The 19,744-nt window shown below is 43.7% G+C and overlaps 1 protein-coding gene across 3 annotated transcripts in view; it reads left to right on the top strand.

The window, feature by feature from the left end:
- Positions 1–19,744, top strand: part of P4HA3 (prolyl 4-hydroxylase subunit alpha 3) — a 54,440-nt gene that overhangs the window by 4,668 nt on the left and 30,028 nt on the right. For 2 of the 3 annotated variants that reach the window (XM_021062490.1, XM_021062489.1), the window contains 4 exons: positions 7,206–7,429; positions 8,961–9,111; positions 16,159–16,301; positions 16,965–17,188. In XM_021062490.1, coding sequence (XP_020918149.1) covers positions 8,984–9,111; positions 16,159–16,301; positions 16,965–17,188 — 495 coding nt within the window. In that variant the 5' untranslated portion in view covers positions 7,206–7,429; positions 8,961–8,983. Of the gene's footprint in view, positions 1–7,205; positions 7,430–8,960; positions 9,112–9,373; positions 9,622–16,158; positions 16,302–16,964; positions 17,189–19,744 lie in introns of those variants that run through there. The other variant, XM_021062488.1, reaches the window with a different exon arrangement.

Raw genomic sequence — 19,744 nt, 5'->3', positions numbered from 1 at the left:
TTGGTCTTAGCTGGTTCACTTATCTGATGGAGGTTCGCTGCCAAGTGACTGGGTGCTGGTTAGTACAGGATGGCCTCAGCTGGGCTGGCTGTGCTCTGCCTCCTCGCTCCCTTATTCCAGCAGGCTAGCCCGGGCCTTTTTGCATGGGCCCTGCACAGGGTTCCAAAAGAGAGGGCCAAAACATGCAGGGCCTTTTGGGGCCTAAGCTCAAACTAGCACACTGTCCCTTTTGTTGCATTTTATTGCAGATTCATGAGGACGGAAAAATAGACTCCACCTCTTAATGGAAGGAGATGCAAAGTCACACCACAGAGGGTGTGGATACAGGGAGAGTTGAGAATCATGTCTGTCTTTACAGCTACTCTATCTCCTCAGAGGCCACCCCCAGCATGGATTTTGTTTATGCTCTTTCATATCTTTTTATTTATGAAGTGTGTGTTGTTTATTTTTATAATATATGTATAGTTTTTTTGTGTTTATATTTTTTTTTTTTAATAAATAGTTGATTACAATGTTGTAATAGTTTGTGATATGCAGGAAAGTGATTTATATATGTTCTTTTCCTTTTTTTTCTTTTTTTGCTTTTTAGGGCTGCACCCACGGCACATGGAAGTTCCAGGCTAGGGCCTGAATCGGAGCTACAGCTGCTCGCCTACACCACAGCCACAGCAACGAAGGATCTGAGCCTCATCTGCAACCTACACCACAGCTCATGGCAATGCCAGATCCCTGACCCACTGAGCGAGGCCAGGGATTGAATCGCATCCTCATGGAAACTAGTCGGATTTGTTTGTGCTGAGCCACAAAGGAACTCCCATATTCTTTTTCATACTCATTTCTGTTATGGTTTATCACAGAATATTGAATATAGTTTCCTATGCTGTACAGAAGGTCCTTGTTGTTTATCTGTTTTATATGGAGTAGTGTGTATCTATTAATCTCAAAGTCCTGAATTATTCCTCCTCTGCCTTTTCCCTTTGGTAACCATAAGTTTGTTTTTTATGTCTGATCTATTTCTGTTTTATAAATAATTTCATTTGTATCATTTTTAGATGTTTTAGATATCATATTATGTTTGTCTTTGTCTGACTTCACTTAGTATGATAATCTCTATGTCCACTCATGCTGCTGCAAATGGAATAATTTTATTCTTTTCATGGCTGAGTAATATTCCACTGGGTATATATAATATAATACATTTTCTTCATCGATTCATCTGTTGATAGAGATTTAGCTTGCTTCCATGTCTTGACTATGGTGAATAGTGCTGCTATGAACAACGGGGTGCATATATCTTTTTGAATTAGAGCTTCCTTCAAATATATGCCCTGGAGTGGGATTGCTGGATTATGTGGTAACTGTTTTTAGTTATTTAAGGGATCTCCATACTGTTTTCCATAGTGGCTGCACCAATTTACAGTCCCACCAACAGTGTAGGAGGGTTCCCTTTTCTCCACACCCTCTCCAGAATTTATTATTTGTAGACATTTTGATGATGGCCATTCTGAGTGGTATGAGGTGTTACCTCATTGTAGTTTTGATTTGAATTTCTCTACTATTAGTGATGTTGAGCATGTTTTCATGTGCCTGTTGGCCATCTGGGTGTCTTCACTGGAGAAATGTCTGTTTAGATATTTTGCCTATTTTTTTGATTGGGTTGTTGTTGTTATTGAGTTGCCTGAGTTGTTTATGTATTTTGGGAACTAATTCCTTTTGGCTGCATTGTTTGCAGATATTTTCTCCCAGTTCATAGGTTTGGGTTGTTTTGTTTTGTTTTGTTTTTCAGCCATGCCCTGTAGCGACAATGCCAGATCCTTAACCTGCTGCACCACAAGGGAACTCCTATGGTTGTCTTTTCATTTTGTTGATGGTTTCCTTTGCTGTACAAAAGCTTATAGGTTTGATTAGGTCCCATTTATTTATCTCTGGTTTTATTTCTATTGCCTTGAGAGACTGACCTAAGAAAACATTTGTATGGTTTATGTCATAAAATGTTTTGCCTATGTTCTCTTCTAGGAGATTTATGGCGTCATGTCTTATATTTAAGACTTTAAGCCATTTTGAGTTTATTTTTGTGTATGGTATGAGAGAATGTTCTAACTTCAGCTTTCCTAGCACCACTTGCTGAAAAGACTTTTTTTTTATTGTACATTCTTACCTCCTTTGTTAAAGACCAATTGACCATAGGTGTGTAGGTTTATTTCCGGATGCTCTATTCTGTTCCGTTGATCCATGTCTGTTTTTATGCCAATTCCATGCTGTTTTGATTAGTGTAGCTTTGTATTGTTGTCTGAAGTCTGAGAGGGTTATGCCTCCAGCTATATTCTTTCCCCTCAGGATCGCTTTGGCAATTTGGGTCTTTGTGATTCTGTATAAGTTTTAGGATTATTTTTATAGTTGTGTGAAAAACTAGTCCTGGGTGATTTAATAGGGACGACATTAAATCTGTGGATTGCTTTGAGTGGTATGGCCACTTCAACAGTATTAATTCTTGCAATCCAAGAGCACGGGATATCTTCCCAGAGTTTTATGTGTTTAAGCGAATGGCCTCAGATAAACTCAAGCGTTGTATAATGTAAATGTCAGATATGAAGAATAAAATACTTTGGTACCCACCACTCAGGGAAAGAAATGGAATTTTACCAATACATCTTAAGCTGTGTGCTCCTGTATCCAAACATTCATTTCTCACCTGGACTGCACAGCAGCTTCCTAACTGGCCTTTCTACCTCTGCGGCTGCCTCCTCCAGTCAGTTCTACCTAGTGTAGTCAGAGTAATGTATTAAAAAACAAATGTAATCACGTTGTTCTCTGCTTAAAACCAGTCTTTGTTTCCCGTTGACTTAAGGATAAAAAACAAACCTATTAGTAGAGTATACCCTTTATCATCCAGCTCCTGTTTATATTTAATGCCTCATTTTTGTCATCCATCCCTCCATATACCACATGTTTTCTGAAAACCATTCGCTGAATTTTGGCCAAAAGAAATGGCTTGCATAGTTCCCTGCGTGCCTCCACCTGACATATACCACTGTTGGTCTTGGCTGTTTACTTGTCTGTCTCCACCACTTGACCAAAACGCTCTGAGGGCAGGAACACCTCTGGCTCCTGTCTGCTCTATCGCCAAGTGCCAAGAACAGCACCGGGCACCATGGATGCTCGGTAATGGTTGAATGAATGAATGAATGCATGGTAGGGGACGAAGAGAAGCTCCCAAAAAGCTCCTAGTGTAGATGGACTGCAGATACCTACACTGATAAATTAGTCTTGTTGCTAAACAAAGAGCAAATGTGTGAGGACGGTGGCGTTGAGCTGGCTTCTAAGTTCCACCAGGGGGCACAATAGGTATGCCTCAGATTTAAAAAAAAAAAAAATCATGTCATTTCCTTGGAAAAACCCTACCTACTTTGAATGGAAATGTGATTTTCAAAGGTGGTAGTTGTTTTGTGATTTAATAAACTCCCTGTACTGTCCGTTTGAGAAGAGCTGTAACTCCCAGCCATCTGTGAGTTTGAAGGACTGAGGTAACAACCCCTGTTGGTGTCCACTTTATGCCTACAGGGGTTCTTCAACTTGGACTCATGACAAGAGCTTTCAAAACCGAGATCTAATTTATCGTCCACACCAACTGTTGGCAGCTGGAATAGGGATTGTTGTTATTATTTCTGCCTTAAAAGATGATAACTCTAAGGGTCAAAAGGTGAAGTAATTTTTTCAAGGAATCATAGCTGGTAAATACATAATCAGGGACTTGAATCTGTATTCCAAATTCAAATGTATTTGTTCACCAAAAATAGTATATACTGGAGGGAGTTCCCGTCATGGCGCAGTGGTTAACGAATCTGACTAGGAACCATGAGGTTGCGGGTTCGGTCCCTGCCCTTGCTCAGTGGGTTAACGATCCGGCGTTGCCGTGAGCTGTGGTGTAGGTTGCAGACGCAGCTCGGATCCTGCGTTGCTGTGGCTCTGGCGTAGGCTGGCGGCCACAGCTCCGATTCGACCCTTAGCCTGGGAACCTCCATATGCCAAGGAGCGGCCCAAGAAATAGCAAAAAGACCAAAAAAAAAAAAAAAATAGTATATACTGGAAGTTCCCACTTGGTGCAGCAGGTTAAGGATCCATCATTGTTGCAGCTGTGGTGCAGTTGGCAACAGCAGCGCAGGTTCAATCCCTGGCCCAGAAACTTCCACATGCTGCAAGTGTGGCCAAAAAAAAAAAAAAAAATAGTATATGTTGAATTCACAGATGTGTAAAAGATGATGGAGATATAAAGGCATGCCCTCCAAATTTAATGTCTTAGAAGAAAAGCCTGTCAAAGCTGGAGTGAACTTTGGAAATCACCTAAGGAGGTGTTTGCAACTTAAATGTGCATAAAAATCTCAAGAGCCTGTTAAAAATGCATTTCCCTGAACTTTGCCTTCCCCTCCCTGAAGTTTGATTCGATGAGTCTGGAACAGCTCTAGAAACCCAATTTTTCATAGGAATATCTACTCTTTCCCCCATGATTCTGATGCGGATTAACTGTGAACCACATTTTTGGGGGTAATGGCCCCCTCTTTCTGCTCTATTATTGTATCTGTTTAAGTGAGTACCTACTATTGCCTTGACACTCTATTAAGCACAGTCCTGCCCACGAAACTTATGATCCGGTAGAGCAGATAGCCATGAATTCTAGAAATAAGGAATTACAGTTGACATAAGTGCAACCAAGGGAAAATATAAGGAGTGTTTTGAACATTATGGGAATTTAAACCTAATCTGCAGACAAATAAAATGTCCTTGAGGAAATGACTCAAAAGATGAGTAGGGGTTAGTCAGAAGTTACACATGAATAAGGAAAGCGCTTGGCAGGAGCAGGAAATGGAAAAGCCCACAGGCCAGCGGGGCTGGTGTGGAGTGAGCGGGAGAGGGACACGTAGTGGAGCCGATGATGATGACGACTCCCAGAAAAGCCGTCCTGTCCTCTGCCTCGATATTTATTTGAAAATCTTGATCATTTCCTTGACTCTTTTTTTTTTTTTTCCTACTTCAATTTTCCTTCTGTTTTTGCCCTGAAAAGCCTCATAAGAATAGCAACATTTATTTAACGGTAACAGGCATTTTTTTTTTTTTTTTTTTTTTTTTTTTTTTTAGTTTTTGACATGCAGAAATAGAAATAATACAGGTCAAAAAGCAAACAAACAAGAAATCTTTCTGAATACCAAGCAAGAACAGATGTGGCTCGGATCTGGTGTAGGCCGACAGCTGCTGGTCCAATTTAACCCCTAGCCTGGGAACTTCCATATGCGGCAGGTGCGGCCCTAAAAGACGAGAAAAAAAAAAGAAGAAAAAGATTAAAAACCACATGATCATCTCAATAGATGCAGAAAACATATCTGATGGATAAAAATGCTAAAAAAGTTAGGAACAGAAGAGAACTTCTTCAACCTAGTCAGAGCATTGGCAAAAACAAACAAACAAACCAAAAAAAAAAAAAAAACACCCCAGTGACTATCATACTTAGTGGTGAAAGACTGAAAACTTTCCTCCAAGATCTGGAACAAGACAAAATATCCTCTCGTCACTTCTATTCAACATTACACTGGAAGTTCTGGTAAAAGCAGTTAGGAAGAAAAAAGGGAGAAAGAAGGAGAGGAACAAAAAGCATCCAGATTGGAATGGAATAAGTAAACCATCTCCATTTTCCAATGTTTTAATCTTTTATGTAAAAAAGTCATAAGGAATATACAAAAAAACCACAACTAGACATAAACAATTTCAATAAGGTTGCAGGATACAAGATCGATGGGCCAAACTGTATTTCTTACAAAGCAAAACTACAGTGAGGTACCACCTCACACTGGTCACAATAGCCGTCTTTAACAGTCTACAAATAACAAGCGCTGGAGAGGGTGTGGAGAAAAGGGAACCCTCCTTCATGTTGGTGGGAATGTAATTGGTACAACCGCCATGGAAAACAGTGTGGAGGTTCCTCAGAAAACCCAGCACGGAACTACCATATGATGGAGCAATCCCATTCCTGGGCATGTATCCAGACAAAACTTTCATTCAAAAAGATACATGCACTCTTGTATTCATTGCAGCACTATTCACAGTAGCCAAGACACAGAAACAACCTAAATGTCCATCAACAGATGAATGGATTAGGAAGATGTGGTACATATACACAATGGAATACTACTCAGCCATCAAAAGAATGAAATAATGCCATTTGCAGCAACAGGGATGGAACCAGAGACTCTCATACTAAGTGAAGTAAGTCAGGAAGAGAAAGACAAATACCATAGGTTATCACTCGTGTGGAATCTAAACAATGGCACAAGTGAGCCTACCTACAAAAAGACGTTGAGAACAGACTTGTGGTTGCCAAGGGGGTGGGTGGGGAGCAAGTGGGATGGATGGGGAGTTTGGGGTTGATAGATACAAACTATTACATTTATAACAAAAAAGCAGTGAGGTCCTACTGTACAGCACAGGGAATTATATCCAGTCTCTTGGGATAGAACTTGATGGAAGATAGTTATGACAAAAAGAATGTATATATATATGTGTGTGTGTGTGTGACTGGGTCACTGTGCGGTACAGCAGAAATTGACACAACATTGTAAATCAACTATAATTTAAAAAATCAATTGTATTTCTATATACTAACAATGAACAATCTAAAGGTGAAATTAAAACAATTTATTATAGTCTCAAAAGTGAAACCATGTATGAGGGCATTCCCTGGTGGTCTAGTGATCAGGACTTTGATCACTGTGGCCTGGGAACTGAGACCCCATATCAAGCTGCTGCATGCTGAGGGCCCCCAAAAGATCTTTTTAATAAAAGAAGTTTCCTGGTGGCTTAGAAGTTGGGGATCTGGCATTGTCACTATTATTATGGCTTGGCATTGTCACTGCTGTGGTGTAGGTTTGATCCCTGGCCTGGGAACTTCCGAATGCCATAGGCACCAGCAAAAAAAAAAAAAAAAAAAAATTTATATTAAATGCCCATAATAGGCAAATCCATATAGATGCATATAAATGGAAAGATTGGTGATTGCCACATGGGAGGGGGACAGAGAATGACAGCTAATACGGTTTGGGAGGGATGTGAAAAAAAGCACTACCAGAGAACTCCTGTATCTCAATTTTTAGAAGAAAATTTTACTTAGGAAAAACTTAGCAAAGTTATATATAATCATGTAGTTTGTCTACCAGCAGGACTGGGGAGCAGAGACACCCCAGTTGCAGTGCGCGTACCTAGCACCAAGAAGAGCTAGGGCTCATGGAGGAAATGCTTGATTCCGGGACTGGAACAGGGAAAGCATATGATGATCTGGAACATCTTGGAAGTAACGAAGTATGGAAATCCTCAAGGAATGAAGGGGCCATATCAAAAGGACCCAGAAGCCAGGTTGAAGGAGTTACCGTCAGCCAGCTCTAGGGTAATTTCAGACTCAAAATAAGCGAATTAATGAATTATAATCCATTCACTAAAATTCATGAACCCGTACTGGTATATAATAAATAAGTAAATAAATGGAGGCATCTCAAGATCTTGAATCACACCTGCAAAGCCCCTTTTGCCATGTGAGGCGTCATAGCCACAGGTTTGGGGAATTAAGACGTGGGCTCTTTGGGGGGCCAGTATTCTTCCTACTACAACCCTAACCAGAAAGCAGGCTGAGATGACTACTCAGTTGCAAACTCAGACCCTTGGCCAGTCCAGCATGCCCACCATAGGGGAGGTGTTACGAGGGGAAGTGCTACGAGGGGAAGTGTGATGGAGAGGGTGTCAGAGTGGGAAGAGACAGTTTAACCAATTGTGGTTAAAACAGCTTTATTTTGCTAATTTTACAAATACATGTAACAGGGCGACCACCTTGTTGGGCTCCACCATTCCTCAATCCTGAGGGCTTTGGAAAGGGTTTGTGCAAGTCAGAGGCCTTGACGCTTAAGCCTCGAAAGCTTTATGGTCCATTTGCCTCTGGTAGCGATTAAGAATAGGATACCCGGATCTACGGTACCAAGGTTCAGGTTCCTGCTTACTAGCTGCCACGTGGATTGTGTTGCTATTACAGATGAGGGTCTCCAGAAGGAGATGCTGAGATGGATTTAAGGTGCAAGGTCTTCATTGGGGATCAACATCTGTGAAAGGGACACGAAGCAGGAAAGGGCAGAGGAGGAGGTCAGGAGGCTTGGCAAAGCTTGACCAGTGTGGCAAGTGGGCTGGAGCTAGTATTGCCAGTCAGAGCTGTCTCATGCTGGGCCTGCATGGCTGGAACTTTATTCCTTCTCCTTGCTCAGTTGCTGGATGTCCATGAATGCCACCTTTAAAACTTCCATTGGATTCTCGTAGCGGACAGTCTGAATTTCTTAATATGACATGCAAAGCCCCTTCACAGTCTGACAGGTCCAGCTGCAAGGAACTTTTCATCATTTCTGCAACTCAAACTATTTCCCAGCTCCAAACCTTGATATACATAAATACCTTCTCCAATCCCTCCCTGCCTGTCGTCTTGCAGGCAGTTCCTTTTCACCCTTTTGGACCTCTGCACAAGGCGTCCTCTGTGGAGCCCTCTCAAGTCTCTGCATGGGAATGGGCTCCCTCCTCAGGGTTGTCATGGCTCCCTGCACAGCCGCTGGTTACTCCCACAGCACTTTATGGTTATTTGTTTGCACCTCTGTCTCTCCTTATGAGTCCACTGTTGGATCTGCTATATCTCTCTGTCCTCAGCACAGTACAAGAGATGCTAAATGTTTGTTAAATGAATGAATGAATATTGCCTAGGGGAGGAAAGAACAGTAGTAGGATATAATAATATTTTTATTTGCTTAAATGCCTATGGGTATGTTGTGTAGAGCACTGACCCAGAACCCTAGAGTTTTTTATTTTAAAGGTTCTAGATTTGTCAGGCACTGATCCTAATGGCCGTCTCTCTCTCTCTCTGGTCAAAATTCTGTTCATCCTTCAAGATGGTTCAGAGGTCAAGTCCTGTATGAAGTGCTTTCTTCCCCTTGGTCCGTCACAGCTCCACCCGCACTGCTGTGACCATACATTTGCTCTCCTGACTTCTCCATCAGAATCCTATGCCGTTGCTGTATTTCCGCTGCTTGATCCACAGGGGTAAATATTTGGGGATGGCATTGTACAGCCATAAATCGGTGAATTCATTCCTCACCACACCCTCCGCCTCAGTTTCCCCAAGTGTGAAATAGGCACAGTGGAAATGCTTTTCTAGAGCTGTGGTTTAGTGGAGGGCAGCGGACCACCGGCAGCCCCCGCAGAGTCTGAAGCGCTAAGGGGCTGGAAGGTGGGACGTGGAGCGCGAGGGGAGGGGTCAGAACGCGAAGTCGGGGGCGGGGCCGGGGCGGGGCGGAGAGGCGGGCGCAGGGCCGGGCGGACCGTCTGAGGGGACCAGCGCGCGAGCCCAGCGATGGGCCCTGCGGCAGGGCTGGCAGCGCTGCTGGCGGTGCTGGCGCTCAGGGCAGGGGACGCAGCGGGGGTCGCGACCCGCGGGGACACGTTCTCAGCGCTCACCAGTGTGGCGCGCGCCCTGGCGCCAGAGCGCCAGCTGCTGGGACTGCTGCGGCGCTACCTGCGCGGGGAGGAGGCGCGGCTGCGGGATTTGACCAGGTGAGGGCACTGGGGTGGAGTCTGAATGGGGCAGTGGGGAGACACTGTGCCACGGGGCGCGGTGGGGGGAGTCACTCTTAGGTTCACTGTCACACTCGGTAGGACTTCAGACTCCATACACTCGGTGACACCCCCATCCAACATAACACAGCCAAGTTGATACACTGTGGGAAGGGGCCCGGGGGGTGGGGGGTGACTCCAAGAGGAAGTAGGACCTCACAGGGTACTGGCTCAAGCTGTGTGGGCTCCCGAGCTGTGTCACAAAGACACAGCAACACTGCGAGAGTGAAATGGAGAGTGTATGGTGACATTGTAGCCACACGTGCTGACCACGTGACCCAAGGAACTGATACTTGCTATAGGTGACATTCTGGACCGTGTGTGAGATTTATGTGTTATTGGGACTGGGTGGGTAGGACTCTATGGCTGTCATACTGTGCCTGTGAAAGATGCTGGCAGTTGTCTGGGTCACTACGTGAATAACACTTCGTGTTCATCAGGTCGTTCAGCACATGTTTGAGTGCCTACTCTGAGCCAGCCACTGTTTTGGGCACTGGGGAGGGACTGGTGAACAACACCCAGCCTTGCCCTCTAGGAGCTTGGAGTCTGTAATATCATGATTATTAAAATGAGATCTCTGTCCTTCCCTTTGCTTTCAGCTCTCCTTCCTCTTTGCACATGTTAAGAACTCTTTAAATACTGTCACTGAGATGCTATTATGTGTATGAAAGTATTTGACACCCGGAAAACACTGGGCAATAATCTACTTGATACTAGCGGATGCAGGGTGTACACACCAGCAGATGCTTAGCCAGTACTGTTTTGCTATACAACCGACCAACTACTGTAGGACTTGGAACGCTGAGGCACTGTGACCGTGTATGACTCTGTCAGTGTTAGTGAAAGATAAACGATCAGATAAGATACCGCGTGTATGAGTGAGCGCTGTGTGGAGGACCCATGTAGGAGAGAATCAGTTTGTGTGAGGAAGTGTGAGAGCTTGTTTGTTACCCAAGGGTGACTGAATGGCGATGTAATCTGGTACAAGCTCTTAAGGATGCAGCATGCATATAAGCAGTTATATGCATATGTAAATCTGTTAATTTGGAAAAGTGTGATGATACACATATATATTTAGTATATGTATGTGTGTCATGATAAATGATGGTAATTTCAACAATTCTTGAATAATTCTACTCTTTGGAGTAGTATAGTTGCCTAGTGTTCTGTAGGCCCATGTTTATAAACGATTTCATTTTGTTCTTAGCCCAGATTGTTGGAGTCCAGTTTCATTGGTAGAAATAGAACAGCCTCTTCTCTTTGGTTCGAGATGTCATCACGCTCCCTGCTGCCCATCTGCTTGTTCGCATACCACTCATCTCTTTATTCGTGTGGCTTAGATGGAGATGGTGGTTGGAATCCTGATGTCACACATCTCAGAAGAGAGAGCTCAAAGCTTTGATCAGAAGGACTGGCCAGGGTGCCCCTTCTGCCAACTGGTCTCCTTTACTGTCTTGCCATTGTTGTCACAGCTTTGTCACAGTGGGAGGTCTTGCACAAACCTATCTCCTTTGATTTTCTCTCAAACACGGTGCTTTGAAATAGGTTTGTATTACTCTCTTAAATAAATGAGAAATCATTTAAAATGTCAGAAAAGTATAGTACCTTATCCAAGATTACAAAATCGAATAGGTGGCAAATCCAGGTCTAGGACACAGCTCCTTTGACTGGTTCTCTCAAGCTGTGATATCCATACTGCTTGCTCTATACAAGACGCCAGGACGTCACCAAGCCCCAGAGCCACTGAGTTTTATGAGCAGCTGGAGTACATATTGGTTAAGAGTCTGGCTTCAGGAATTTAACAGACGTCTGTTTGAATGCTTGGCTCTGACCTTGGGCAAGTTCCTTTACCTCTTTTTAAAGTATTTCCTAATCTGTAAAACAGTGATAAAAATGGTGCTTTCCCTCATAGGCTTGTTGGAAGGATTATATACCATGTAAAGGAATGTAGTAATTGCTCAACAAATGTTAGCTCTTTATGGTTGTCGTTTATTTTAAGACTGGCTGGTGAAACTAGACCCCGCTTTTGGCTGTAAGCAGTAACTAGGGCTCTGAAAGCTTAGACAATAAAAAAGAATCAGAAAAATTCCAGACTCTCTTCTCATATGACTTATGAACATTAAATTTCAGAAAGTTTAGTTTGATATTTTAGAGACTGACTGTTCTCTAGTCAGTGCTCCAAAACCTGGTGAAATGTTTGCTTTTTGAAGAAAGCATTTTGGGAATTACTGCTCACTTTCCTATATTGCCAATCTGGCGATCTAATGTAACTTGAGATGTTATTTCTAAGGCCCTAACTTGATATTCTTCTTTGAGTTTCTGAATTTAGAAATTAAATATTTTTGATGTTGAAACTACTACCCTTTACTACAAGTTAATGAATAAAAATTATACTAGTTGTAATGTATATATTTGTATACTAATGTAGTATCACATATACTAGTTACACACACTCACACACATATTTAGATAGTTAACCCCTGGCTTTTTTTGTTGTTGCAGTTTTAAAACCATCAAGATTTAAAAGTAGTATCAGCAGCAATTATTTCTGTGCTAGGAATCAAGCATTCAGAATATCTCAGAAGAACCAAGACAAAGCCATTTCTCAATTCCAAAGAAGAAATATACCGAATTAAAATAGCCCATGTATTGTGGCCGGGTAACCTGTCCAGGCTATGTTTCATGCAAGGATTGGATTGCAAATTTTATTGCAGATTCTTGAAGAAAAGATCTGATTTTCCATTCTCAGCAGCGTTTGTTAAAACAAAAAACCATATAGGAAACCCTGCGGTTTGAATTCAGCATCTAGTAACTCAGTCTCTGAAAACCAGCTATTTGCTCAGAGGCTGGACCTAGGGCCAATGTTTGGATTCCAAACCAGCCTCAGATATCAGTTGATAGGTTTTTTTTGTTTTGTGTGATAGGAAGATGATACACTTGCACACAATTGAATTACGTGCTGCAGTAGAGATCAAACCCCTAAATAAACTGATCCCATAATACAAAGTGGGGCATGAAGAGAAGAACAAGGAGATGGTGCCTTTGACCTGATGGGTGATTTGGGCCTGATCTCCCTCTCCCTCTGCCTTGCGTCTTTCCCTTCGTACTCGGTTTCCTCTGATGCCACATTAGTTCTCAAGCATCAAAGGAGGAATCTATTTATTCAGTTGTGGCACAGGAGATGGAAAGAAATGATAGAATGGTTGCGTGGCAAAGATCTATAGATATCTTCTAGTCTGGACCGGTGCTGCCGTTTCATAGAGGAAGAAACTGAGGGACAGTTGGAGGCTGGCTCAGGACACCTCTCAGGTCTCCTAGCTCCTCCCCAAAGAGCTGTCTTATAAAATCCCTGCCCACTCAGCCTCAGTTGTCCCTGGACACTTACTCTTCAGGCTGGACTCAAGCCCAGGTCTCTGCTTGTAAGTGTTTTCGTCTAGCAGTGGAATATCTTTCACTAAGTAGTTCATATGGAGCTGAAGCAGGAAATAATAGGTAGAAAAAAATATCCCACACCCTGGGGGCTGGTTTAGTTTCAAAATCCTAGAGGAGCTGCTCTCAAATACTCTTGTCTTGGGGATCAGAGAGATCCTGGGACTTGACAGGTTTCCAGACACAGATTCTTTTTCCTTAGTTCATGCTTGAATTGAACGTTTGGCTCACTGGAGACACCTCCTCCCCAAGCTAGTGCACTATTTCAGGCTCTATTTATAATTGAGGCCCCACCCTTGAAAATCTTGAGGGCAGACTGGTTCACGGGATTGAAAGGTCCCCCTTTCCTGCCACTCCCTCTCCTCATTTCATCCCTTTCCACTCACTGAAGGCCTCTCCTCTGGCCAAAGGATTCTTCTTTTGCTTTTTTTGGTTTCTTCATTTAAAAAAAAAAAATTTAGAGGAATATAATTGACATACGATGTTGTGTTGATTTCTGGTGTCCAGCAAAGTAAATCTGTTATACATATATCGATTCCTTTTCAGATTCTTTTCCCTTGTAAATTATTACGCAGTATTGAGTAAATTTCCCTCTGCTAAACAGTAGGACCTTGTTACTATTATTATTATTATTCTTTCTTTTTGCCTTAGGGCTGCACCCACGGCATATGGAAGTTCCCAGGCTAGGGGTCGAATTGGAGCTGCAGGTGCTGACCTATGCCACAGCCACAGCAACGCCAGATCCAAGCCATGTCTCTGACCTACACCACAGCTCATGGCAACACCAGATCCCCAACCCACTGAGCGAGGCCAGGGATTGAACCCGCATTGTCATGGCTACTAGTCGGATTCGTTTCTGCTGTGCCACAGCAGGAACTCCCCCATCTACTTTATATATAGTGGCGTGTATATATCAATCCCAAATCCCTAGTTTGTCCCTCCCCCACCACATTTCCCCCAAAGGATTCTTTGGTTCTCGTGTGCTCTTGCACATGTTCCTATAAACCCATATCCTTTTCACTTTGCACACACTTTTTTCTTTTACTTCCATTGTTGTTATTGTTTTCGAAGTTAATAATTTTAAAACAAAAAAGCCTGAGAAGGCAGGACTAGAACTCTTAGGTCTGCCTTATTATAACCAATAAATTTCAATAGTGTAAACCCCATGAGGGGTTTAAAAATGGAGTAACCAGAGTGTGCCAGGAAAAGAAACCGCATCTTTTGTTTGTATGAACACTCTTATAGGTCATCTAAGGAGGAGAGAAGTTAACAGGAAAGAGGATCACATTTGGTGCCGATGTTTCTGGCCCTTTTCTGAAAATGTTGCAAGCCAGAAAGTTGGAAGCGTGCTAGATAACCCACCTTTTCATGTGCCATTACAACTGCCACAAGTTTTTTGATCTGCTTCTTAATCTCTCTCTTGAAACCATCCCATTCTCTGCCCTGCTGTCCCCATTATGGTTCAGACTCTCCTGTCTCTTGCTTACAGTTTCCAAATGGCCTCCTAGCTGGTCTTTCTGTCCCCAGTTGCTTTCCCTTCTAAACCCTCCTCCTCACCCTCTCACAGAGTTATGTATGTCGCGGATCAGAGGGCATCCCACTGTCCCTTAAAACCTTCCGGGACTCCTCATTACACACGGTGAAAACCACACTTCTCAGCAAGGTCCGTGCTGTGCTCCTCGCTTCTGCAGTCTAGGCTACCCCTCCTTCCAGGGCACCCCGTGCTCCAGCAATCCTCAACTGCTTATAACCTCCCTGTTCCTCTCTGTGGTTCGCTCATGTTGAACGGTCTCTGCCTGCCTCATCACTTGTGTGTACCCACCAAGTCTCAGTTATTACCTCCTCTGTGAAACTTTTCTCTGACCTGTTCTGGCCAAATTTATCACCCTCTCTCTGCACTCTTAAATCTGGTACTGCATCTGTAATGTAATTGTTTGTGATCTAAGAGGCTGCAAGTCTTTGAGATCAAGATTATTGTCTTCTTCAAAAAAATGTTCCAGCTCCTAGAAGAATCTATTTCATTCATTATTTCGTAGAAATTATATTGAACTTAGGAAAAGAGTGATGAGAAATCCGCTCTTTTCTTGTCTATGAAATCTTTGGTCATGGGACCCAGTCTCGCTTTTCTATCCTGAGCTTCCATCATGGAGTCTGTCATCTAGCACATAAGCCATATAGACTGACTTACCGAATGAACCAAGACATGTCAAGCCTCGGTGCCTTTGTCCAGATCGGTCCCTGACAGCTCCTAAAACCAGTCTCCTCCCTTCTTTGTTCCAGCTCCATGGGAAACAGTACGGCAAAATCAGCCAAGAACGCTGTCTTTAGAATCCGGCAAACTTGGGGTCACTCCTGGCTCTGATGTTTACCAACAGCATGGCCTCTCCTGTAAAATGGGCATGATAGAATCTACTCTAAGACTTGGGGGGTGATTAAATGAGACAATAAGCACTTAGGAAGCCTAAGACACAGTCAGGGCTCACAATACGTAGAGCTATCAACATTTTGACTGATCCTTCCAGGCCTCAGATCAGGTGCCCTATCCTCTGGAAAGCCTTCCCTTACACCCTCTAGCTCCCATGTGGGTGAGGTGCCCTGCCTACAAATCAGCAGAGCATCGCGTAACAGTATATGCTCCCTTCTCTCATAACACGTATCACAGTTATCAGAATTAATTCAGCAATGTTTTTCAGCTTCTATCAGAGTCTAAGTTTTGACTATAGAGTGATGAGAGAAAAATAGAGTTCATATTTGTGACTCCTTGAGAGCTCCTCCCCGCTTGCCTTTGGGTCTCGAGCATCTAAGCAGGATGCCCGACGTACAGTAATTGGCCAGGGGAGACCAACTCGTTGAACAAATGAGTAGACCTGCTTTTGTTGTGTTGGTAGTTTTCACGTTCTTTGTGCTTATTGCCTAGAATATTACATGGGTCTCAAAGGGTTCAGCATTTCATTGTTAACTGCTCTAAATCTGCATACACCACGCCAGCTTTCCCTCGGTAGAGTGGTGGTGATCAGTTGGTGAGGTCATTCTCCTCCCGTCTTTCAGGTTCTATGACAAGGTTGTATCTCTGCATGAAGATTCAGCAACGCCTGTGTCCAACCCTCTGCTGGCATTTGCTCTCATCAAACGCCTACAGTCTGACTGGAAGAATGTGGTGCATAGTCTGGAGGCCAGTGAGAACATCCGAGGTAATGAGGAAGAGGGCTGGAGGGTAAGAGAAACGTCTGTCTCCTGACTCAGTGGAAAGGAGAGAGATTCGGGTGGGATGGGACGGGATGAAGGAAGATGATGTGGGCAGGTAGCACTTGATCTCCTTAGCTCTAACGGTAGCCCAGAGCTAGGTCCCTTTGTTAATATGTTTCCGTGGTTATCATTGGCAAGCGTTGTCATACTCTTGATCTCATTGATTTTCACTCCAGTCCTATGACGAGCTAGAGGTTATATCTTCCCATTTACACATATGTAAAAGCGATGTCTTCTAATAGCTTCTGTTTTATTACATCGCCACTACAGTGTCCTCTGTGGTAAGATCCCTTTCCTAACTTACTCTACTTTGTACTTGAAGAAGTCCGTTGATTGTTTTAGAGGAAGAGGAGTTGTCCCCCCAAAAGGCAAGACCCCTGGAGACAGATAGGATGGGACATGATAAAGGTGCCTAGTGTTTGCTCTAGAGTGTTTGCTCCTCTGTCAGGAGATTCTGTTTACCCTAGGAACAAAAACAGATGGAACATTATCTTTGCTCATGAAGTAACATGGCCTGATGACCATGGCGATTAGACTGGTGAGGCCTTGCTGGGTCAAATGCCCACCGCCTGTTTTTTGAATAGTGAATTGATGTATTCACTTTACAGCCCTGAAGGACGGTTATGAGAAGGTGGAGCAGGACCTGCCAGCCTTCGAGGACCTTGAGGGAGCAGCCAGGGCTCTGATGCGGCTGCAGGACGTGTACATGCTCAATGTGAAGGGCCTCGCCCGAGGCGTCTTTCAGAGGGTCACTGGCTCTGCTGTCACGGACCTGTACAGTCCCAGGCGGCTTTTCTCCCTCACAGGGGATGACTGCTTCCAAGTTGGCAAGGTAACGATATTCAGAGACGGGGCGAATTGCTCGGCCCTCGTTTCAACGGGGATGAAATCACTCTATTCCGGTGGGCTTTACGTATTTCTCATCTTGACAGCAAACTTGAACGTTTGGCATTAGTCTCCATGCTCAGATGAACAACCCGGTGTTTAGAGCGGGTAAATAAGTTGCCTATGTTTACACAATTTTAAGTGGAAGAACTGAATTTCCACGCTGAATCCCACGCACTTTCCGTGATGACTAAGGTGAACACGTACTCAGGTCACTCTTGAGAGGGAAGGAGGTGTCATTAGTCATGACGGCAGATACAAGCTGGGACTTGGCCTGGGCCCAGTGGCCTTTGGTCACCCTAACTGCAGCACCCCAACAGTAGAAGGACAGAGGGTGGGGAAGGGAAGGAAAGGGTGATGGGAAGGGAAGATCGTGGAAACTCAGCCTCCTGACGCTGTTTGGAACCCTCGCCACATTGCCCAGGCCTTTAGAAACACGAAAATAGAACAGTGTCCAAAAAAGGCCATTCGCTTTAACATGTCTTGAGGAAACAGACTTCAGGAACCTTCCACATGAGATATTTAACTGATCCTTTGATCGCAAGTTATAAGCACACTTGAGGTTATTTTACAATATGCTCTGTTAGCCTTTGCCCACGAAGTAATACAGTATATCCTTTTGAATTTTGGAGATGCGTACTGCAGGAAAGGGAATTTTTCCCAGCCCCTGCCGTTTTCATTAGCTGATCTGAGAATGGGCCTCATGTGTCCTGAATCCAAGTTTTGGGGGATCAGTTTTCCAAATGAATGCGGAGGGGTTGCCCTAGGCCTCTCTGTGTACCATTTTTGCTTTTCTGAGATCCGGAGTAGAATCAGAGCTCAGTCATCATGTTCATGGCTCATTTAAATTGAACCAGTTAAAATAATTCTCTGTATGGTACCCATAAATACTTCTTTAGTGAGGCTTTTCTGAGACTAAAACCATATGTTGAAAATTAAGTCGCTTTCTGAAAAGTCTAACAATCGTTATTCTCTATTTACTTACTTATTTTGAAAGACATGTAAATACAAGAAAAGTATACATAAAATAATTTAGCAAGCAATTATACTTATCCTTGAGAAGAGATATATGTTCAAATTTTGTTATATTTGTTTCTGATTTTTTTTTTTTTTAAGGGCCATACCCACAACGTATGGAAGTTCCCAGGCTAGGGGGTTGAATGGGAACTGTAGCTGCCAGCCTACACCAAAGCCACAGCAACGCAGGATCTAGCTGCATCTGTGACCTCTACTACAGCCCACGGAAACGCCAGATCCTTAACCCACTGAGCCAGGCCAGGGATCCAACTCGAGTCCTCATGGATCTTAGTTGGGTTCGTTATCGCCGAGCCACAAGGGGAACTCCTTTTTCAGATTTAAAAAAAAAAAGAGTTTACATGTCGCTAATGAAAACCCCACCCCTTCCTTCTCACTCCTCCCCACCCTTCTGCTCTACCCTTGCCCCAGGTTCAGGGCAGCCGCATTAGTTTCAGGTGTACATTCTTTGGTAAGTCTTTTCTGTGGACATTTGTGTGCATTTCTCTTGATGAAATAAATACCTAGGCGTGGTACTGCTGGGTCCAAGAATAACTTTAAACAGTTATTAGCATGTGGACAAATATGTTTCATTTTCATGTTCCTAATCTGCCCCCCCGCCCCCCGTGGATTATGTTAAAGCAGATCATTCTTCCTATTTTATGAAATTCTTTTTTTTTTCTTTTTTGGCCACCCCAACAGCATCTGGAAGTTCTTGGGCCAGGGATCGAATCTGAGCTGCGGTTGGGACCTGTGCCAGAGCTGTAGCAATGCTGGATCCTTAACCCACTCTGCCACAGTGGGAACTCCCTATTTTCTTTTTTTTTTTTTTTTTTTTGTCTTTTTGTCTTTTGTTGTTGTTGTTTTTGTTGTTGTTGTTATTGTTGCTATTTCTTGGGCCGCTCCCCGGCATATGGAGGTTCCCAGGCTAGGGGTCAATCGGAGCTGTAGCCGCCGGCCTACACCAGAGCCACAGCAACGCAGGATCCGAGCCGTGTCTGCAACCTACACCACAGCTCACGGCAATGCCGGATCGTTAACCCACTGAGCAAGGGCAGGGACCAAACCCGCAACCTCATGGTTCCTAGTCGGATTCGTTAACCACTGCGCCACGACGGGAACTCCGGGAACTCCCTATTTTCTGAAATTCTTTATTGTCTAGTTCTACTACCCACCCGGCACATCTGTTGACTCTTGTTTGTATCGATTATTTCCTGATATAGTTTATCATATTTGATTGTGCGCTTATTTTTAGCAGGACCTTTTCCTCCCTAAGAGACTCTTTCTGTGCAGAGTGTAGGACTATCCCTTCATAGTTTTGGATTTTCTTCTTCCAGCTACTCTGGCAGGATCATTAGCTTTAGATCCGTTTCTTCCCCTTATATTAACCCCCCATGACTTATTTATTTTATACGTGGAAGTTTTTACCTTTTGACCTCCTTCACCCGTTGTACCTACACCTTACCTCTGGCCTCTGACAACCAGTCTG

Source organism: Sus scrofa, chromosome 9 (assembly GCF_000003025.6).
Source record: "Sus scrofa isolate TJ Tabasco breed Duroc chromosome 9, Sscrofa11.1, whole genome shotgun sequence".
Classification (NCBI taxonomy): Eukaryota; Metazoa; Chordata; class Mammalia; order Artiodactyla; family Suidae; genus Sus; species Sus scrofa.
The sequence above is the reverse complement of the archived record's forward strand: the minus strand, read 5'-3'. Positions and strand labels throughout refer to the sequence as shown.